Raw genomic sequence first — 23,521 nt, 5'->3', positions numbered from 1 at the left:
TCGATATAAAATAAAACTATTTATTTACTTTTATAAACAATATAAATCGTCTTTTATAAAATACAGTTCGGCATTAAATACCAACTATAGGTACGAAGATTAATACAACATTTGTAAACTCCATCCCAATCCAATTATACGAACAGAAACATGTATATCAAATAAAAATTATACAATTGTAATTAATGGTGGTCTAGCTATATTCAATAGAATTCTTTATTGCTCCACAAAAGGAAGTAGTATAGTGGTTTTTAGTGTATTTTACTTTTTTGTTAATTGGTTTGGAATGGGCTGTATTGAACTTGAGTGTACGCATACCATACTATGACCAACTCATAACATGAAAATGAGTTTAAAGGTTGGAGCACGCCAAAAAGCTCGACACCAGACCAACGCCGCCCCCACTCATCACCTCGCTCGCGGTCAACTAGTCGCCAACCATACTCGTACGTAAGTACCGCAAGGGAGGCAATTCAACGCCACGGAGATGTGGGCTCGGCTACGTCTGGTTAACATCGCGCTTGCGTCTGGGCGAGAGCGCGCTACAGCGCCTGTTTGACATCGGCGCAACCACGGGCGGGGGGTAAGCGCGCCGTCCCCGTGCCGTTGGCGAGACACTAGCGAGCGTCGCCGAGGCGATATTATTCCAATGCCGACAAGTATGGATCACAGTAAGAAGTTTTCTACAAAGAATACTGAGCGGATCGGGCGGCGGAGGCGGCGCTGGTCCGGTGCCGAGCTTTTTGGTGTGCTTAGACCTTTTTTTATTTTATTTGATCGAAAACTATTACATTAAATATAAAACAATGTGTAGCTAATACGATTTTAACTGTCATTTAAATGTCCCTCTTTAAACGTGGCCCTAATTTAATGTGGCCCTTTGAACGCCACGCCTAATTATCGTGTGTGGCACACCGTCGTGAACCCTGTCAGAATCCACTAGCTAGGGTTCATATTGGGCTGTTTAGGCGCTGTAGTTCGCGTCTGTTGCCGTCTTTGGCGGTAAAAGGGTTAAGCACTTTAGGCTGAAGTACATTTGAACGACCGCTTGTAGGCAGCGTACTAGATACAGAATGTTAGTTTGAGCTGTAACTCTTACACTAGGTGTATTGCTAGTTCATTATTTATATATTTTTACAACCAACATACCAATTCCCTTCTAAATTATATCGTAAACTATTGTACACCGCAAAAATGACGAAATGCGCACGTTGTTTTATTTTATCTAGCCTCATCACCTTATAATTTTGGATAATTAATTTAGAAACTACAAATGTTGTAAACATTACAAGCAACGATATTCAAACTTGCAAAGATATATCGACAAAAAATTACGAAAGTAATATTGAAGTCAGTCATTACAAAGTCTGCTCGTGTGTTTCGAGATCAGCTTTTCGTCATTTCTACGATGTACCTACTTGGAATCAAACAATTCCTATTTATATCATTCTTTGATATAATACCTATAGTACCGCAACTACGAGAGAAGACGAAAGTGCGTGTAGATGTCGATCTCTTAACCAAATTACCATTTCATTCGAATTCTCAAGCATTCTATCTGTATCTTCTCTCACTGACTATCAAGCACGCTTTGTGCCTTATACTACGTATTTATTTTTTCTTACTTTAATGATATCATAAGATTTCAAGAATATCTAATGCAACAACTACTACAGCCAATTGCTGTGAATTGTGTGCTGATCATTAAATGAAGAGTTTCTTTTCAAAAGGGCTTATTTTTCTATCTATGGACACCATACAAAAAATAAACCCTTTTGAAGAGACACTCCTCAAATGTTTTTTTTTAATAATTTTCACTCAGTGCATTCGACATCGGATTGAGCAAATGCTGCGCCTTTAAAAGATGGCACGAATATACAAGTAGTCATTATAATTTTGAATACTTGTTAACGAATATCAATTTCACTTAATTCCGTAGAAAAAAAAAGTGATAATTAAATGCTTGACTCAGGAGTTAACTTAAAATGTAAACATCTATAAACAATTGTCAAGGCAAGTTTAATATAATACTCGTACTAGTAGAATGTAATATTTAAAGTATTGAGGAATATCAAAATTATCTAAGTCCCCAAACTATGGTACTATACCAATTCGACATTTATTGTTTAACTACATACCTACATCATATTATATGCCATTTTGGGTGGACTTATGCAGTTTTGATACGCATCGACACAAAAATAATGATATTAAAAGTCTAATCATGAAATAAATTAATAGTGAATAATCTAATACATGGAAACAGTCGCAATAGTTTTCATTATGTATTTTTGGCTAATTTGTTCTAAATCATGCCGATTATAGTCTTCAAAATAATATTCCTAACAGTAATGAATATATTTATGTAAAATGTCCTAAACAAATTCATTAAATAGAATTTGACGGAATTATTTTAATGTCAGTTTACGATAAAATTAGCAATGTATAAAAAAATATTAAAAGAAACAATTAAATTTATTTTCAAAAGTATTGCGACTCAAAAATAAACTCAAGTCAATAAAAAATTTAATAAAGTTAGTACATTGGTACAGGTGGATTCACGAAAGCTGGCACGAACGAAATGAACGAAACTTTCATGGTATGAGTGACACCAGTATCGGCATACAGTCAGAGGCACCTTGGTACACACATAGACATTTACATTCACTCATTCATTTCATTCGTGCCAGCTCTTGTGACCCGACCTGTAGGTACCTACTATGGCAATTACTTTATCGTATTATAATTTTGTTGTAACTTTCATAAGTACTTACATACATCTTATTTGTGCCAAATATAGCTTACACTAAAGCCCAACTGTCGTTTTGTGTCATAATACAATAGTTTATGAACTGATATCAGTGACAATGTTCAAAATAATTCAGTCATAAAATCACATTAATAGGGAATATTACGCGAAACTCTGCGTAGGTGGCGCCACTGCCACAATCTGAGGGTCACAAATTTCGTTATCTAACATCTCTGTCACTCTTGCGTATTCGAGCGATAAAGAGGCAGATAGCGAAATTTCGGATGTTCGTTTCCCGGTAGGTCCTCTGCAAACAAACCGCCTTGATGCATCAATGTCATATTTTATTATCTCTGAAAACTTGTCAAAAACCTGTTAAAGGTACAGTATGTATAAGTTACTCTATGATTTACTAAAAAGGCTAGTGCTGCACTCTGGTGGCAAAACATTGCAGTAATATCCCCTATTGTGCCTAGTGTGCGTATGACTGCCAAATAGGTACAGTATTTAATCACGAGCCCGACTTACGATAAAGTCTATGCAATAACAATAACTCTTACACTAAATTAAAAAGATGAAGAATTTACTTAAAATTAGTATGATACAATGTCAATAAGTGCACGAAATGAATTCACTTGGAAAAATATTTAATTGAAACAATAAATGGGGCATTACGAGTGTTAATCAAATTCGTTTATATTTATATAGAAACATGAAGTAAAATTTCGATATTGTGATTAAAATGTTCACGATTATTTCACATGGTTATAAAATAAGACAGGATTTAATCACGTAATAAACCCATTACCCTCCTTTCCGTCGCACAGCCGCGTAATATATTTTAAAACCACCTACAGGTGATCTTTCTGTTAGACTCTGGGGTTACCAATTAGTTTCTTCAGGGGTCCGGTTTTTAAACTAAAATAACCATCGCGGTCCGTAATCTACTTGAGTTTATTAAATAAGCAAATGCAATGTACAGCACAAAATAGGTCGGCGTTCCGGATCCGGGCCGTCCGCCATTTGGTGGCCCCTGCTGTGTTAGACCAAGAGGACTATGTCGCCCACCAGGCCTCGGAGGTAGGTATGTTAAAAGTTACGCCATTAAGCCCCTCTATTCAACAATCCAATTGGACATAGTTTAGCAAAAAAGATCCATACTTAAGTATGCCATTTAAATGAATGATTTTTTGGTTTTGACAGTAAGTTCAAAATTTATTCACAGATATTTGTGGGTTGGATCCTTTTCCCAAAATAACGTTTCCATTCCTAGTAGTCAGTAAATTTCGCTTGTTGTCAATGTTTAATGGGTTACACTTTACAGGATTGGATTAATGTTGATAAATATATTACGTGTTTTGTACCCTTATTTATACAAATAAATATATTTGATCGATTGATTGGTTAAGGAATGTACACACCTCACTTGTCCTGCAGCTGGACGTAGTTGGCGGGGAACAGTCCGTACGCGCCTTTACACATGCCCTGCCACCAGCCTTCGTCGATCTGCACATAAAGTAAACACCATAAAACAACACAAACATTTTTTGTAATAACTGGTTATGAATTTGATCCGAAACCGGTTATAATAAAGTTAATAACCTATTATTAAAATAAAATAAGAATATGCTCACAGTATCAGTATCTGTAAATTTAAAATGTTTACAAAAAATTAGGTTTTAGTTTGTACAATGGGCTGTGCTCTAAAGAATTGTTTGACATGATGCCAACGGCCGCTTTCTATCACCGCACCGCTCGCCATCGGCAGGGTGTTCATCCTCACACCCTAGCACCTAAATGGTCGCGTACTGTGCGGTTTAAGAGGAATTTCCTCCCGCGTACGCTTCGGCTGTGGAATGAGCTCCCTGCCGAGGTTTTCCCGAGGGGCTACAGTATGGGGTTCTTCAAAAAAGGAGTGTACAGGTTTTTAAAGGGTCGGCAACGCGCGTGTAATATCTCCGGTGTTGCAGGCGTCCATAGGCTACGGTAACTGCTTACCATCAGGCGGGCCGTATGCTTGATTGCCACCGACGTGGTATAAAAAAAGAATGAAAATGCCCTTATGTGTGGTGATTGCGTGTTCTTTGTAAACGCTTCATAATGCGGTGTCTGTGTGTGTAGTCTGTGGCTCACCATGACGATGTTGCTGATGATGTCGTCGGGGTCGAAGCTGATCTCGTCGGGCGCGGCGGCCTGGTAGTCGTAGAGCGCCCGCGCGGTGTAGTGTAGCCCTCCTCTACTCACCATGACGATGTTGGTGATGATGTCGTCGGGGTCGAAGCTGATCTCGTCGGGCGCGGCGGCCTGGTAGTCGTAGAGCGCCCGCGCGGTGTAGTGTAGCCCTCCTCTACTCACCATGACGATGTTGGTGATGATGTCGTCGGGGTCGAAGCTGATCTCGTCGGGCGCGGCGGCCTGGTAGTCGTAGAGCGCCCGCGCGGTGTAGCCCTCCTCGTCCTCCTCCTCCGCCTCGCCGCCCTCGCAGCCCTCCCAGCCCACCGGCGACATCACTATTGTGGGCTGGCGAGCCATCTGGATACCAAAAACAATATTTTTTTATATAGGTCATATTGTTTGGTTATGATCCAATAAAATCAGAATTCGAAACCATTTACGAGCACAAAGTTAATTTATACGTTTTTTTTATTCGTAATAATGGCTTCTCTGCTATTTCTAAAGTTAAATAGACTCGAACCACACAGAACTCCGAAGGATTCGTATGGTACAGATGTAATGCAGAATACTTTACCATCGTATTTTCTCAGAAACGTTCGTATTTGTCATGCTACTACGGTCAACCTCAGTACTTTTTGTACTGAGACTGGGTGAAACAGCATGACACGTTCGTACGTGTCCGTGAAAATACGATGGTAAAGGATTATGCACTACATCTGTATGCCGTTACGCTGTTATTCCCATGTCGTTTCGGTGTATGAGCGTGGTAGCGCTATGTATATAGCGATGTCCCGCTCGCACGCAGGCGTGCGAATTCGCATCCAATAAGAAGACCGCCTACCTAAGTACCGAGGTAGGAAACCGAAACCTTGTTTTTTTTTTATATAACCCCTTAACCTCTCCGTCTGTTCGTGGTTAGGATCCTGACCACATTTTAAGGCCGTCTTTCTGTATTTTTTCTAAAATGATTTTTATATGCTCTGTGTGGCACAACCGAGGCTTGAACCCACGACTTTTTGACCCACCCACACCCACATACGACAAGTTAACCAACTAATAGCGCTGACTGCTACTGACCTCTTCTTTCTCTTTAGGCTGCACCAGCGTGACGTCCGGCAGGTTAACCTTCTCCTCAAACAGCTCCGGTATCGGTTCCCGTTCAGGTTGTTTCATTGGTACCGGTTGTCTGACCGGTTCCGGCTGCCTGACCGGTTCCGGTTGTCTGACCGGGTCCGGTTGCATGACCGGTTCCGGTTGTCTGACCGGTTCCGGTTGTCTGACCGGATCCGGTTGTCTGGCCGGGTCCGGTTGCCTGTCCGGCTCTTGTTGTTTGACGGGAGCTTCGCGTTCTTCTTTCTCTAACCGGTCTTGTTCCTGGAAGAAATGTGACCATTCTGATTTAAACTTTCAAGATTTTTACACATTCTTGATTGTTTACGAAAACAGGACTCGCGCAGCTAAAAGCGCGATTAAGTCCCGTTATCTTAAATAATAATAATAAAAAATACCATTTTGAATTAATCTGATCAAATGCCACGCCAATATAAAGACCCTATAACTTGATACTCTTAATTTTACATAAGTGGTTAGGAAAAAAAACTATTATTTCACCTTTTGCGATAAATCCTTGTCCACTTGTAGCCTCTGCTGGCGTATTTTCTGCACCGACTGCAATGCTTCCTAAAAAAAAAACAAAATAGTTTTAAAATTCTTAAAAAAAATGTCTGCATCAATATTCAAGAGTTTCATAAGTGTCAATGTACGTGTTCTTCATAAGCCTGTCAAATCTAATAAACCTCCTCGGTTTTCACATTTGCGTTTGTTAGAAAGAGACAAAATTTAACACAGGGTTTAACAAATATTTTTATGTACTAGTCAAATCAGTTTCTTTTTTCGAACCGTCAAAACGATTTTGTTACTATGGAATTTATATGAAACACTAGCATGTGACGTCACAATGAAATTACCTACTCTTTATAGTTTTATACGGGTTTTAAAATAGAAATTGTGTCTAAAATAACTGCTGTCTACGTTTCTCTATTAATCTTTTGGTGCATTTCATGCATAGTGTTAAATAATTTATTTTAAATCAAGTCAAATAGCGTATACAGGGTACTAGTACTATATTGTGTCAAATACCGTATACAGAGTACTAGTACCATATTGTGTCAAATACCGTATACAGGGTACTAGTACTATATTGTGTCAAATACCGTGTACAGAGTACTAGTACCATATTGTGTCAAATACCGTATACAGGGTACTAGTACTATATTGTGTCATTTATCTTCGATCACCTGAATGCAAAAAAATGTGAGATAAAATTACCTGTTCCTTCTCCTTGGCCATGTTCTCAAATTTGGCCCGGATGGAGCCCGGCTTGGCGCCGCCGATGTCGGGCTTCTGTTTGGTGTAGTTGGTGCCGACACTGCCGACCTCGTCAAAGCGATGGGCGGACTTGTCCACCCGGTCAGTCTCCACACCAAACTTGCCACCGAAACCCTGAGTACGAGTAAGTTCAAAAATTAACAAATGTTAAAAAATACAATTGAGATCATTTCACCAAAAAAGGAAAAGTATGATCTGTAAGTTATCTAACTAATCTAAGATTATACAGTCCTGTTGAATGCGGTTGTTGGGGCGTCGCCTGCAGGAGAGGGGTCTCGACCCCCGCTCCGGGTCGTTCCTACCGTGTCCATCGCGATTCAACGCGGAAACGCGGCTAGCGTGATGGGCACCTTTTCGCCGGGAACGATGCGGGGTGGGTTGTTCGGTTACTTTTTATAGGTTAGTTTATATTTCTATTCGTATTCGTATATTCATAATAATTCATTATACATTCCTTATTTAGGTTTAGTTTTATTTATAGTTAATTTCTTAGTTCTTAGGATTTTTGGTGATTGTGTTTTTTTTTTCTTTATTTTTTACATGTAACCTTGGCACTAAATTTATTTATTAATAAAATGCTCCCTTCAGCTACGTTATATGTCCTGTAATATATGTTTTCAAATAAAAAATTATATAATGTTTACTACAGTCGCGTGTCATGATCTCTACAAAACCTGCACATTGTAACTGAGTCTTTATCGATAAGATCGAGATGGCTCGCTCGTGGTGGTCTCAGCCCACTGCCGACGAGTTTAACCGGACTGTTTTCACATCGAATTTGTCCCTATATCCGCGATCTTTGGAGATGTAGTATAAAGATGTAATAACCTTCTTGTGGTCGAGCTGGCTGGCGTGCGCTGGTGCCTTCTCGTGGTGGTCCCAGCCCACCGCCGACGCGTCTTGCCGGTCCGTCTGCACGCCGAATTTACCCCCGAACCCGCGCGAGTAATCTGGCGAGATACAAGTAAATAGCAATATAAGGTAAACTCAATTAGCCTCTAAAACGAGTGTTTACAGTGTCCACGGTTTCTGAGAAATTGAACACTTTTATAGTTGAATGAATTCCGTGAGAGTAGACCTTTCTGTGAGTCGTGCGGGGCGACCTGCTCGCGGTGCTCCCAGCCGACAGCGGCGGCGTCCTGTCTGTCCGCCTGCACGCCGAACTTGCCCCCGAACCCGTGGGAGTAGTCTTTCTGGGACGAGTGCTTCTCGATCTGCTCGCGGTGCTCCCAGCCGGCCGCGCTCTGCGTAAACATTAAATCATATCAGCAAAAAATATCAATCACTTTCAAGATTACAAAGTTGATTACCTAACATCAGTTAGGAACAGAAGTAAAACATTTTGCAGAACTTGAAAGATGGCATATAATAATGTTTTTAATTAAATTCACAAATATCTTACTTTAATTTTTTTTTGTGCACACTACATTTAAAAAAAATACAGATATTGAGAAAATCTTAAACTAGTTACATTTAAAAAATCTTACTTTAATTGTTTACTCTTGTGGCTAAATTCATTATTTCTTCTGAATCCTGATTTCTCTATATCCGAACAACTACCAGTCCCTATTAATTAAATCAAATCACCTTATCAACGCGGTCGGTCTGCACGCCGAATTTGCCCCCGAAACCCTGCGAGTAGTCCTTCTGCGACTCATGTTTCTCCACTTTGCCGATGTAGTCATGCCCCACCGCGCTGGCGTCCATTCGGTCGGTTTGAACGCCGAATTTACCTCCGAAACCTGCAAAAAACAAGTTTTGAATATATACATTTAACTTAGAGGTTTCACTCACTTATTTTTAATCACTCGCGCGACATGTTTCGGAGAGCCTAGGTCTCCATTTTCAAGCACTAACAGTCCGCTAAGAAACCGCTCAGTTAGCTAAGTTAGTATGTCTCACGATAGTTTAAATTCGATTAAATGTGTAGTTGTTTTTCTTTTTTCATGTAACAATTTTTAAATTTAAAACCCCCTCCCCCTCTAACGCCCTCTACACATTTTTTTGCTTTTATCTACACACATAAATATAAACTTTCTATGGTGCGTTCAAAAACCGCAAATTACGGCCAGCATAAAGATAAAATATATTGTGAGAAGATTTTTTTTTATCTGTGAGAAACAACACAATTCATCATAGAGTGCTTATAAATGTGTGTAGTTAGATAATGCAGGGTATGTACATAACTAGGCATTATGTAGCCGTTACATAAACTACTACAGTAGGGCCTCGATAATCCGTACACGGGCTAATCCGAACGTCGCTGTAATCCGAACTGCCGAGTGACCCCTTTCTTCGAGGGACAAGGCATTTGCGTGGTCAGTACATAGAATCCGGCAAACTAAATTAGATGGGTTCTTACAATTATTTCCCATTTCACATCACAATTTTATTATATAGTGTTAAGTTACTTTGTTAAAAAATTTCTTTGTTGTTGTAATTTTAGAGTATCATGTTATCATGTATCATGTAATATATTTTTTAGAATATACTTATGTTTTATATCGACTGATCACCATGTATAGTAAAATTTGACATCAAAAAAATCATTTTTACCACCAAAAATAATAAATGATCACCAAAATTAGAACTCCATTTTAATGTGAAATGATTACCAAATTTTTTACATCTTGCTATCCTATTAATGAAAATGGACACCAAACTAATAACTGTAAACCCAAAAATAGTAAATGATCACCAAAATTAAAACTCCATTTTAATGTAAAATTATAACATTTTTTTTTTACATCTTGATGCTATTCTATTAAAGCAAATAACTCCAAACGAATCATTGCTAACCCAAGAATAGTCAAAGACCACCAAAATTTTACCACATTTTAATTAAAAATGTTATGCAAACATTTAACATTCCGTTATCCTATTAAATTAATTAATCCACTTCGTCACCTTTTTCTAGTAGCATTTCGTTTCTGTACGGGTCGCAGTTCTAACCTAACCTAACCCACTTTTCTGATAGCATTTCGATTCTGTGAGTTCCGTGACTACACGGCACTTGGCCGGTATTTTTTGAAGTACGGCATTATAAGCAATAGGGTCAAGGCAGAAGCAGTGGCTCAGCTCGAACAGTGGCTCAGTCGCCCAAATATCGCCTCTCTCGTGTTGAAATTAGGATGAGTGAGCCACTGTACCCGGCCTTCTTCTACCGAGTCATTGTTCCCTCCTTGATCCAAACCAATAACTAGTTACTCGTAAACCCACCTTGAGCGTAGTCCTTTTGAGAGACGTGTTTCTCGACTTGGCCAATATAGTCATGGCCCACGGCCGACTTGTCCATCCGATCGGCCTGCACGCCGAACTTACCCCCGTAGCTAAAAATATGAGTTTGGTTTATTTAAATATTTAAATTAATAAGCTCCCCAGGGAGATGACATACATGATCGTATAATTGGATGGGCTACAAATTTAGTCACTTTAAGTATACTGCACAGAATAATTTTCTACTAATTTTGCAGTGAATCGTTATGAGAAAATATTAATAATTATGTAGTTATATTAAAATTTGCAGTTACTTAATTTTATTTTAAGCATAATCCTCTAATATCAGTCGAACTGGGCAGTTCGAAATCGTGCCGATAACGGGAAAATTCAATTGTGTTTCCTCTTTCATTGTTAAATACTCGTAGTTTGGTATCATAAATATCATAATTCACAGTACCACTAGTAAGTATTATTGAAAATCATGATTTTTATTTTTACTAGCGAAGCGAGGAAGATATAGCCATCACAACGCTCCCCAACTCAATAAACACAGATTTTTTTTTTTTCATCATAAAAAGGGAATTCATTTAAATGACGTATAACTTCTATTTTATCGGTGTTTGTAAATATGAAGCAAAAGGCGAGGGATTAACAGTACAACAATGAGTTATAATTCACATTCCCGACTTCCTTAATAGAGGGAATTGCGCATAAAATACGCGACTACGAATATGACGTTGACGAGAGACGACCCCTGTAATCAGCTCCGTGGAACTTTAAGGCGAGGTAACCGTGTAGCAATTAGGTACACCTTAAATTATTTACTAAAACAATAAAAGTAGGTAATAATATTTAAAAAATCTGGGTTATATACATACAGTAGAACCTGCTTAATAGGATCACGTTTAAAGGGGCCCACTGTCTATCAGTCCGCCGGAAAATATCGGCCTGTCCGACGACAGCGGCGGCGGTGGGGGTTTCAGTGGTCCCCTTAAAACGATTTCCCGCATAATACGCCAATTTACGCCGGTCTCTGCAACTTTAGGCCTGTTTTCATACATTTTTTCACGGTTAATACGACTCGCGCCCCCTCAATACGCCATCTAAAATTGTATTTTAAAAAGCAGGGTACCGAAATGATGAGCGTAATATCGTGTTAGAAGCAGGAGAACCCACCATATTGTAGGATTTTCCTGGATATTCACCCGTAGACGACGTTGCAACTTACGAAGTGCTTTCAGTCGAAGATCTTATTGAAAAAGCAGGTTCCGCCCAAAACGCAACCCTAAGTGATGAAGACGACGCTCATGACCACCTCCAATTTTGTCAAATGCTCAGCAGGCGTTGTCAGGTGTAGCAGATTTAAGACGTTATGTATTGTATCGTCTATGGGTAATAGCGAAGACGCGATCCATAAATTAACTTATATTGAAAATCTTGTTATAGCAAATGCATCCAAATCTCTACGTCAAACAAAACTTTAAGTAAAACAGAAATCATTGTTATTTAATACCAATATAAACAGAATTTATTTATCTCACAAACATACTACAATTATGTAGGTAAATTTATGTTAAGTACCCTAATGTTGATTTATAATCTTTGTTGTGTCTTCCATTCTTAATAAACAAATTATAATAAACTTAATAACTCACAACAATTCCACTCAAAACAAATCAAAACATCGCAGCGGTGATAATGAGCGAATGAAATCTAAGTGTAGGTATGTACGAACCAATTAGCAGATCGCTTAGTTAGGGCTATAAATACAAACTTATCTGGACAGGTGGAGGGAGGTGTCACCAGAATCGCGTCCCCTTGCGTAATATTAGTACGGCACGGTTAGTCCCAAATTGTTTACCCGCATGCATAAGTTGATAACATTGTACGACGATGCAAGGTGGGACACCGGGTGCCCCTAGCCATTGGACAAAGCCGAATGGACATGTGCATTAGGGTATTTAGAAGCAGTATACAAAGTATCATAACAACCGGTGTAGCGGTTACGAAGAAATTAACAAATTACAATTTTTTACTTTGGAGCAGCCTGTATGTGTTAGTAGCACCTGAAGTAATAAATAGTATGAAACCTTCCTCAACCTTTTTGATAATCTTTTTTATTTATAACACTAATAACTAATAAGATTCTGACTTTTGACAAATGTCATCATTGCCGCACATTTTCGAACAAATTGTCAAAAGCACTGCCAATGATTAATAATACAGCAGGTTTCTGTTTGTTGTCGATTATTGGAAATAACTTTTGTTTGAAAATTTATTTTTCACCTCAGCAGCTCGAACAAGCCTACTTTCGTCACTCCCTGGAGTGAGGAAAGTGCGACTTTCCTCACTCCAGGGAGTGAAACAATGTAGCTTTTTAATTTAGTGAAGGCCATGAACTTCATACTTTTATAACATTTTTTTTATGGTACGGTACGGTACGGTACGGTACGGTCCGGTCCGGTCCGGTCCGGTCCGTTCCAGTCCGGTCCGGTCCGGTCCGGTCCGGTCCGGTCTCGTCTCGTCTCGTAAGGTATCGTATCGTATCGTATCGTATCGTATCTTATCGTATCGTACATATTATAATACTTTTTTTTTCTGTTTATTTTGTGTAATTCGAAATACATTTTAACCTTTAATATGTTCTCACTACTGAGGTGAAAAATTATGCAACACGAGAGCAAAGTTATTTTATATCTCGTGTTTTTGAGTCCCTCGTTACGCTCAAGATTCTACCTTAGAATCTTTCGCTTTCTCGGGACTCAAAATAAACACTCGCAAGAAAAATCAACTTTCCTCTCTTGTTGCACAAATAACTATTTTTATCTTTTGGTCTAATTAAAAAAACATTAACGTTAATAATATAATTTTAGATGGCGTATTAAGCGGGACGGGAGATGTATTAACCGTGAAAAAGGGTATGAAAATAGGCCAAAAGTTGCAGGGACCGGCGTAAAATGGCGTATTATGCGGGAAATCGTATTAAAATTAATCGTATTAAGCGGGTTCTACTTAAGTTCTTTTTTCACGTTTAATACGATTTCCCGTTTAAGACTATTTTTTGCTAGGTTAGGTTTTATTGTATATACTATAAATATTACAAATCTGTTCTATTGGCAGTAAGTAGCAAGAAGCGGTCAGCGATATTATTTGCAGACGAGTGATTTCTCTTAGGAAATGCTTTCGCCTGCTTTTATTCAGCGATCAACGTTAATAAAAATAATAACGTAAACTATACAAAAAACATCCCTAGAAAATGCTTAATGTACAATTGGAATACTTTGCGTGTTGCAGGAAAAGCATAATAAAATAAAAAAAAACAATTGTTGCACTTAATAAATCCATACTTACCCATAAGACGGCTTGGGCCCTTGCTCGTATTGTTTCTTCTTGGACAATGTGTCCGCTTCCAGCACCTCCTCACGTAGTTTCGCCATACTGCAAATAAATAGGAACAAATTATCAAAAAAGTTACTAACAACAACACTTTTAACTATCAATAGAAGACCTTATCTCGTTGCAATATGGTATACGACGAATTCTCAGTTAAATAAGTCGATGATAGTACGATCAGAAAAAGATATGAATGTTGGGATCTATTTCAAATGTAAGTTGAAATAAGTAGATGTCATGTATATTTACGAAAGAAAAAGTGACCAAGACTTGTATTCGTGTGACATCTATTTCAGTTTATCCCTACTAAGTTTGTTCTGAGTCTGCAATGTAAAATGAGAGCTAATCCCCCCACCTCTGGAGGTGGAGGAAGACTGGTCTTCCACCGTGGGACTAGAACTAGACGCGAACTTGCGTTGTTACTCTGCCACTGATTCGCACTAAACGCTTTGCTTCCAGCTTTGTTATGCTAACGACTAAGTAACTCACTTCCTGCTAATATAAGTATTCCCAGCTAACTATAACTTGAATCTTTTCATATCGAGAGTGAATAGCCATCTTTTAGGTAAGCATGCTCCATCCTAGACCTTATCTGCACTGCTTATCTGCAAGCATGTGCCAGACGGCAGACAACCACAGTTTCTGCAACATGACCTTGGTAGAAAAACAGTGGTTTTAAGCCATGTAGCAAGTGGTTGAAACCAAATTCTGCATGACCTTTAAACGCCCTTGGTAGACACGCGTGCTCTGCCAACCAATGGCAGAAGCAGTGGTTTAAAATTGTCTAGCCGCTTGTTGCAAACCACTCGCTTCTACCAGGTCATGTTGCAGAAACTGTGGTTGTCTGCCGTCTAGCACATGCTTTACCATCAGGTGATGAGATTGTGGTCAAATGCTTCCCTTTATACAATGTAAAAAAACCTCTTCACGCTTAAACCACTAAACTGATTTAGATGAAAATTGGTATAAAGATAGTTTGAGGCCCGCGGAAGGACATAGGGTAGTTTTTATCAACATCATCGCACGCAAACAAAGTCGTTGGCAGAACCTAGTAATTTATAGTATAAGGTAAGTGTAGAGGTAGTAATGTGACTAGTGATTGGTATGTTTCGAAAATTCTTTTTGTTTTAATTTATTAAAAAAATGCCCGAAATGTAATGATGTGATATATTTTTAGAATCGCCTCAAAAAGCCCTTTCGTATGATACCACACACGATAGGTTTTGAATTTTTTTTTTCCATACAAAAAAAAGTTTTACCACCACCCCCCCCCCCCCAGCCAAAATTTTTTTAGGAACTGCGGGTCAAAAATTTTGTTTTGACCTCTAGTATGTGTGTGCCAAACGGCTAACCTGTACATCGATTTGCGGTATTTTTATACGAACAGGTTAAACTATGAGTTTTGAGTTGAGTTGTCAATTTGAAATATATGCAAAATCCAATTTAAAATAGTCCACTATTAGAGCACCAAACTGTCGGTCAACCTTGCCGCAGGCTTTCCCATGCTTAGTTTTCCCGTATATGGTCGGAGGGCGTCGTTTGTTATTAAGGAGGGTGACGTGAGATTAGGTGAGATGCTGCCCAACCCACGAGAGCACAATCTGGCACAATCCAAAGTATATGTATAACAATATATTTACCACTTCCGACTGATGACACGCGATATGAGCCAGACAATGCGAGTGCATTGACTTTTCTGATTTGATGATCGGACTACAAACAGGAAGCGAGTAAATAAAAACACTTTTATTTAGATGATGTCTTGAAAAAAAAGATATTTGCATTTCAATGCAGTTTTTTACTCTGAATGCAGAGTTTATTCGGTTCAGAGGGTTTGTTTGTCTTAAGTTTGAAATGAGGATTTGTAAAATCATAAATTGGCGTTGATATAACTCATCTTTATCTAGAAATCGCTTGACATATTTGTTATGAGACTTAATAATATTTTTATTTCTCTGCCTCTGTATCGTCCGTGACTGCTGTCAACCACATGAACTCACTCTATCTATAGTCTCGACGTTTCTGCCGCCGGGCCCCCAACGCTGCTCAAGTTCCGTGACGTCGCTGATGAACTCGGGGTCCGTGTCCCAGTCGTTGGTCTCTGTCACGTCCGTGGCAGTTCTCTACAATATGAACTCACTTTATAGCCTGAACGTTTCTGCCGCCGGGCCCACAACGCTGCTCGAGTTCCGTGACGTCGTTGATGAAGTCGCGGTCAGGTCCAGTCGTGAGGAGGCTCTGTCACGACCGTGGTAGTTCTCTACAATATAAACTCACTCTATAGCCTCTACGTTTCTGCCGCCAGGCCCCCAGCAGGGTGCCTCGGCTGCCGGCAGCAGGCGGTGTTCGCGGTGGAATGCTTACGCGTCCGTGTCACCGCCACCATTGCTGCGAGACGGGCATACCGTTCAGAACGGTATACCCTTCAGGGTTTAGTCGGTATTTGGTCCCTTGGCCACGAGTCCGACATATACGTCCTAGTTCCGGCTAGGCGGAATGCCTAAATACATTAGTCCACGTAAAAAAAAAGAAAAAAAAGGCCCCCAGCGCTTCTCATGCTCCGTGACCTCGTTGATAAAGTCTGGGTCAGTGTCCCAGTCGGCGGCCCCTGTCACGTCCGTGGCAGTTGTCTAAATACTTATGTTTAGTGGCTGATCTTAGATTATTTTATTTCTTATTAGGATTAAATAGTTGGATATACGAACTTGCTTAATCTCATTTAATATAGCTATGTCGCGTTTTTTGGAAGGGTTTCCACGGAAGACCAGCGTTAAGGTATTCAAAGGTACTTTAACACTAAGCTGAGTGGAAACCTTTTCAGTGACCGTTTTTGTGACATGTTTTTGTATAAAATTTTGTTGTTTAAAAACGTCCTGAATAAATCTTATTCTATTATTTTCTATTCTATTCTAAATATGAACTCACTCTCTAGCCTCAACGTTTGCCGCCAGGCTCCCAGCGCTGCTATAATGGGTCGGCGTCCGTGTCCTAGTCGTCGGCCTCTGTCACGTCCGTGGCAGTTCTCTACAATACGAACTCACTCTATAGCTTCGACGTTTCTGCCGCCAGGGCCCCAGCGCTGCTCGTGCTCCGTGACGTCGTTGATGAAGTCGGGGTCCGTGTCCCAGTCGTCGGCCTCCGCCGGAGCCGGCGCGGCCACGTCCGTGGCTGCTTTCCACATCTGATGAGGAATCGCAAAGATAATGCGGAAAGAAAGAGTAAAGTCACTACATAGTATAAAACAAAGTCGCTTCCTGCTGTCTGATTGGATGTCTGTCCCTAGTCCCTATGTATGCTTAGATCTTTAAAACCACGCAACGGATTTCGATGCTGTTTTTTTTTAACAGATAGTGCGATTCAAGAGGAAGGTTTATATGTATAATCAGCATTGCACCCGTGCGAAGCCGGGGCGGGTCGCTAGTAAAACATAAAATAATGTTTCAGCTGGAAACAAGGATGTATATTATTCTTTGTTATCCTTATGAAACCTGGTAAAATATAGTTATTGTCAAGGCATAAAATTGGAATCGGTGGCTAAGTATTAATTTTAAATGAACAACCTTAGGAGACTGTTTAACGTAACATGAACCCAGCAAAGCTATTCTAGCTAAATTAACTATAGTGTTTTTTTTTTTCAAATTTGGACAAATAATAGAAAAAATTACAATTACTATTTCAAGCACACAAGGATGTATATTATTCTTTGTTATCCTTATGAAACCTGGTAAAATATAGTTATTGTCAAGGCATAAAATTGGAAATGGTGGCTAAGTATTAATTTTAAATGAACAACCTTAGGAGACTGTTTAACGTAACATGAACCAGCTATTCATCTATTATGAATGAGCTATTCCAGCTGAATTAACTATAGTGTTTTTCGCAAATTTCGACAAATAATAGAAAAAATTACAATAACTATTTCAAGCACTTCATAGGTTCCATATGAGTATACAGTCAATATTACTTTTCCATTCCATTCTTGTAGGCTTAGCACAGGAGCGTCGAGACAGCATCTCGCCAGCAGTATAGACTAGCCATCCCTATCTAATTAATACAGTTAGAAAAGACGGGTAGTCTATCTCGCCTAAGTACTTTTGCGGTGCTCCTGTGCTAAGCTCACTAGAATATACCATTCCATGTAAAGTTAATTTAAGGTGAAGAAGAATATCTTATCGCTTAAGGACATCGATGTGCGGAGGTTCAACGCTGACCTTGAGTCTATAAACTGGGAACGCTTGGTGTGTGACAACGTCAATGACACCCTTCATCAATTTAATGTGTCCATCTTACGGCTCTTCGAACTTCACGCACCTTTTAAAAAAACCCTTATTAAAAAACAATCTCACCCGTGGATCACTTATACGGTAAAGGAGATGATGCGACTCCGCGATGAAGCGCACGCAAGATTTCGTAGTACAGGCCTCGACACACACAAACAGTACTATAAGGACTTGAAAAGCATAGTTAACACTGCCCTCTTCACCGAAAAGTCGGCCTTTTTCAAGACTCGTATTAATCTTAATCAAAATAATCCCCGACTGCTTTGGCAAAATATTAAAAGTAACATCGCTGATTTTAAGAAAAGTCACGACCCACCTTCAAATTTCAATAACCCAGATCAGATCAATAATCACTTTCTTAATCTTCCCGGGGGAAGAGGCGTCACCATATCCAGTCTAACATTATGTTCCATAGATTTGGCCCCATTAGTTTTAGGTTAAAGACAGTCGATTAAAGCGCTGTTCTTAAGGTTATTAAATCTTTTTCAAGCAACGCAGTTGGTACTGACGACATCACATTAAATATGGTTGATTTCACTTTACCTAGAACTTTGCCCACTATCACTAAAATTATAAATCAATCAATTACTACTGGTATTTTTCCAGACGGCTGGAAATCGGCGATAGTTAAGCCTATACCGAAAACACCACAGCCTACAGATTTAAAGGACCTCAGGCCAATAAGTATTCTCTGCTTCTTGTCAAAAGTCTTGGAAAAGATCGTCTGCCTGCAGTTGACTGCTTTTTTAGAAACAAATAATATATTGCCAAATAAGCAGTCTGGGTTTCGTAAAGCACGCAGTACAGCCACGGCTCTTCTAGACGTAATGGATGACGTACTAACAGCACAGGATAAGGGAGAAGCATCCATCTTAGTCCTACTCGATTTCTCTCGTGCCTTCGACACAATAAATGTCTCACTACTTTTGTCCAAACTTGCGTATTATGGTTTTGATGAGGGAACAATAAAGTGGTTTGATAGTTATTTCTCGGGTCGTTCCCAACGTGTAGGGCTGCGTAACTCTTCCGGATTGACAGATTTTTCTCTTAAAACCTCTGTAAATTGCGGAGTCCCTCAGGGTTCGATTTTGGGACCGATTTTGTTTATTTTGTACGTGGCGGACATTACGGGTTGCATAAAGAATTGTAGCTATCACATGTACGCAGATGATCTGCAAATCTACAAGACGTTCCTTCCCCGAGAGGCTGAAGCTGCCGTTGAGTTACTAAATCAAGATCTTGCTCGTATCGTCGACTGGTCCGGACACTGTGACTTAGTTCTCAATCCCAACAAGTCTAAATTTATAGTTCTTGGTTCTTGGTACTAAAGGCCAAGTTGAAAAAGTCACCAGTTTAGACCCCAAAGTTTTACTTGGTGGGGATCTCCTCGAACGAGTCACCATAGCACGTAATCTCGGACTACTCCTTGACGAACAGCTTCATTTCGAAAAACATGTACTTGAAGCCGCTAAAAGCTGTTATTATAGACTTCGAGTACTGTACCAAGTGCGTAAATACCTTAGTGTTGACATTAGAATAAAACTATGTGACACGCTAATATTATCCAGGCTTAACTATGTCGACACTGTTATAAACGGTTGCCTACTAGCTCGCTCTAAGGCGCTCCTTCAACGTATCCAAAATGCTTGCGCCCGTTTCTGCTTCCCCATCCCTCCACGGACTCACGTGACTCCCTATATTAATAGTGGTAGGATGTTGAAAATGGATGCACGACGTTCGTTGCATTTTGCGTCACTGCTTTTCGGTGTTGTCCATTTTCAACAACCTCTGTACCTCTTCAACAAATTAAAGTTTTCCACCCGCCCGACTAGAGAAGCCATTCGACTTATCTGCCCGAGACACGGCAGTTCAGCAGCATTTCGTGGAAGATTTCGCTACTCTGCCACGAAATGCTGGAACAACATACCTCTGCCTATACGTAACTCTAAGACACTATTCACATTTAAACTCCAATTTAAAAAATATCTTTTTAGCCTGCAATTGCCGTGCTCGTTGCGTCCCATGGATTTCTCAAATCGTCGGACTTAGTTTTTTTTTTTTACCAGAGTTATACATATAGTTATTATTTTACCTACCTCTTATAATGTCTATAATACTAATAATATCTACCTACCCTTACCATCATAACATTTTACCCTACATGAATCTATAACCTATCTGTATCTTTATAGTAAGTATTTATATTATTTGTATTTTTATATTTATCCCAAATAGTTCTAAGCTACCCCCCGGCCCGGGGTGCCACAGAAAACCAGCGCTGTGGTATTTATTTATACCAGAGCATATGCTGAGTGGCGTCCTTTTGTAGCCACTATAGCGGCGCCAAAATTTCTTGTTATTCATTAACCCTTACCTTACTCCTTTTTCTATAACTACCATTGTACCTAGCTTTAAGTGTTTAGTGAGTAAGTTCTTTTTTTGTAACTGAGGTGGCGCTGTTTGTAGAAGGTCTTTACAATAAATGTCTTTTCTTTCTTTCTTTCTTCTTTCTATAGTTTATTTTGCTCAGGGCAAATCAAATTCCATGGTGTACTTCCTTCTCTGATGTATATCTTACCCCATTTAACCTTTTTAAAAAACAACTACAGTTTTGGGTGGCAACTATTTTCCCACCCATTTACGGAACAGCATCTGACACTCACTCCAGGCATCATTATCTCCTGATTTCCAGAAGCAATTATTTTGCTTTTGAATTTAGAAAATTGAAAAAAGAGAATTTTGAATATGAGCAATATAATGTACAAAGACTCACTAGGCTGGCTACACATCCCCCTTAACCACTTTATCAAATATCTACCAAGGATGTATCAAAATTTGTATAGTTGAAGAAATATTATTTACACTGAAAGAATGAATGAACTTTTTCAATCAAAATATTGTCTTCGGTTACCAATCAAATTTCTATGTTTCCCAACTTTTCAATTCATCTGTTAAATGAAAATAAAATGAAAATGAAAATTGTTTTATTTCCTTATTAAGTATATACAAATTGCCATCAGTGGTTGGGACTTCCTTTTAGGTGAATGAACCTGTATCAGGATGCCCCGCTCCTCTATAACTAACAGTCTTGTTATTTTAGGAAATGTTGTAGGTATACATGAAAGTTACTTATTTTTATTTATAAACAACTTATAAAATAATATTTACGGTTTGTTTTATAAAAAATATAATTCGCAAAAGTAGTGTTATTTTAGTTTCTATTTTATTTAAGGATCACCAACGGATAATACATCTACACAAATACATAAGAACAAGGATAATTAACATTACAGATGGTTAGCCACTTATAGGTGACCACAGCTCACACATGTATATTTCAAAGAGAGTATATAAACAACTAATATTGAGAATAAATTAACTTAAAAATTAGATTTACTTAAAATGAAGTTTTACCATCCACATATGAGCTAGTTTCCGACCACTGCATTATTGAGATAAAAATTGATTATATATTTCATTTTTAGTTCTTATGTTATATGTATATAAATCGTTTTAGTTGGTTTTATAGCTTCTGCCCGCGACTTCGACCATGTATAATGATTATTTTCGTGATAAACTTAACCTGTTCTTCCTTGGGACTCAAGCTAGTTTCATACCAAATTCAACAATCCTTAATAGAAATCGGTCCAAAATCAATTGTACAAAATACCATTTTATTCACACACCGTTGACAAAGGAGTGGACATAAACTAAATGCCTGCTTTAATAGGCGATACAGATCATATTGAGAAGAAAAACTTTTTTTTCTTGGTTTTATTACCTCTGAAAGGCACGGATGCGAAGCTGTAACTAATACTTTCTTAATTTGGTACTTGCGGAATATGTTTATATTCAAATTATATGTAATTCTTTGTGGCAACTCCATCAAGTGGACGGAAACTGGCACTGGACGGTATAGTTTGTCAAAGGACTGTCTCATTTCAAACATAGACAGAGAGAATCATACTATCTTTGTCTTACACTAGTACTAGAATTAGCACCCAAAAGAAAAGGATTAGTATAGTTTTTTTGTTCTTATTTACTGCCAATGTGTTTGCAATATACGGATAACATGTTCTTTGCCGAGACTGGTCTCTCTTTTGTTCTTTTGTATTTGTGAAGTTAAAGTTTTATGACTAATCAGTGCAAATTATATTTCATCAACTATACTTGACCTAGAGTCTATAAATACGAAATGAATGATACCAATAATCATCTCCACAATTTACTCTAGCATGATTTGCATCAAAGTTTTAAATTATATCACAAAAACAAGTGATGCAAATATCTATTTCTAAGACAGTTATTTTGGTAAAAATACTCTTTCAAGTAAATGGAGTAATGTTATCTTGTAGATAGTGAATGTTGCATACATGACTCACAGTTTCTAACCACAATACTGTGGTTAGTCAGCCTCATTGCTAGACCTTATACAAACTATATGATTAAGAAATTATAAGAAGGAAATAAACTAAGAAATTCGTTAAAATGTAAAACTTACCATCTTGGTAGTAAAGGTTAACACTATCGCTAGCTAGACTAATCTAATATTATCTTGACGTTTCATAAAGATGTATTTTGTTTACAGCTAGAACTCCCACGTAGTTTTAGTGTGACTACATTTCTCTACACGTATGGACAATATAATGACACAGCTTGCGTGATTTTAATAGCTAGAAAGATGCCGTGCGACTATTCCGAGAAAATCGATTCAATTTGTATGTTTTTGCCATTAAAAGCAATAAAAAAAAAGGAAAATTTACCTTGTTTAGCCGGTTTTGTTTATTTTTTTATGGGTTACACAGCGAAATTCGCAGTCATGTGCACGATCTTGAATATAGGCTTTTCACTATTTAATTTAAGTGCGTAGGATGTGTCAACTAGATTTTTGGGTGTGAGGAAGGGATATTTAGAAAACAAATTGGGTGTGGAGGGTGTTGCAGCCTGCCTACAGCGTCACCCACTAATGACATTAGCGGTTGACAGTTGACACTGACAGCACAGACAGCTGACAGTTGTCTTACTTTTCTTTATGGTAGCTTTGTCTACGGCAGTCATGAATCTAGTATAAAGGGGCCTACTGACTATCAGTCCGCCGGACGATATCGGCCTGTTAGTTAGAACAAAAATTTGACAGTTCCGAACAAGTGACAGGCCGATATCGTCCGGCGGACTGATAGTCAGTGGGCCCCTTAACATGGATCGGTCATGAGGGGTGGGGCGAAATGACCGAACGGGATAGTCTTATGTATCTTTCAGTAGTAGTGACAGAGAGCAATATATTACTTTTTTCACGTTTCACTTTTCCACCGCTGCC

General features: G+C 38.8%; 1 protein-coding gene across 3 annotated transcripts; it reads right to left on the bottom strand.

Moving 5' to 3' along the window:
- Positions 1 to 23,173, bottom strand: LOC134746032 (src substrate cortactin). Of its 3 annotated transcripts, XM_063680244.1 has the most exons (13): positions 22,706 to 22,927; positions 16,966 to 17,105; positions 13,883 to 13,969; positions 10,532 to 10,641; positions 8,900 to 9,054; positions 8,391 to 8,556; positions 8,141 to 8,262; positions 7,253 to 7,426; positions 6,536 to 6,604; positions 6,002 to 6,298; positions 4,994 to 5,281; positions 4,171 to 4,255; positions 1 to 3,056 (listed from the first exon to the last, which is right to left on the bottom strand). In XM_063680244.1, exons 1-12 carry the CDS (start codon positions 22,706 to 22,708, stop codon positions 4,172 to 4,174), a joined length of 1,695 nt encoding a protein of 564 aa, XP_063536314.1. In that variant the 5' UTR covers positions 22,709 to 22,927; the 3' UTR covers positions 1 to 3,056; position 4,171. The 3 variants fall into 3 exon arrangements, with proteins under 3 accessions (XP_063536314.1, XP_063536332.1, XP_063536323.1); XM_063680253.1 differs by lacking the exons at positions 1 to 3,056; positions 22,706 to 22,927 and adding an exon at positions 22,968 to 23,173 and having other exon boundaries at positions 3,074 to 4,255; XM_063680262.1 differs by lacking the exons at positions 1 to 3,056; positions 10,532 to 10,641; positions 16,966 to 17,105; positions 22,706 to 22,927 and having other exon boundaries at positions 3,072 to 4,255.
- Positions 23,174 to 23,521: the final 348 nt, after the last annotated feature.

Source organism: Cydia strobilella, chromosome 1 (assembly GCF_947568885.1).
Source record: "Cydia strobilella chromosome 1, ilCydStro3.1, whole genome shotgun sequence".
NCBI classification, from domain to species: Eukaryota; Metazoa; Arthropoda; class Insecta; order Lepidoptera; family Tortricidae; genus Cydia; species Cydia strobilella.
The sequence above is the reverse complement of the archived record's forward strand: the minus strand, read 5'-3'. Positions and strand labels throughout refer to the sequence as shown.

Bases quoted from the DNA above. Each gene is read 5' to 3' on its own strand.
- LOC134746032 (XM_063680244.1), bottom strand. The intron at 8,263-8,390 runs GTCTACTCTCAC...GTATCTCGCCAG, and splicing joins CCCGCACGACTCACAGAAAG to ATTACTCGCGCGGGTTCGGG. The intron at 4,256-4,993 runs GTGAGTAGAGGA...CTTTATGTGCAG, and splicing joins TCATCACCAACATCGTCATG to ATCGACGAAGGCTGGTGGCA.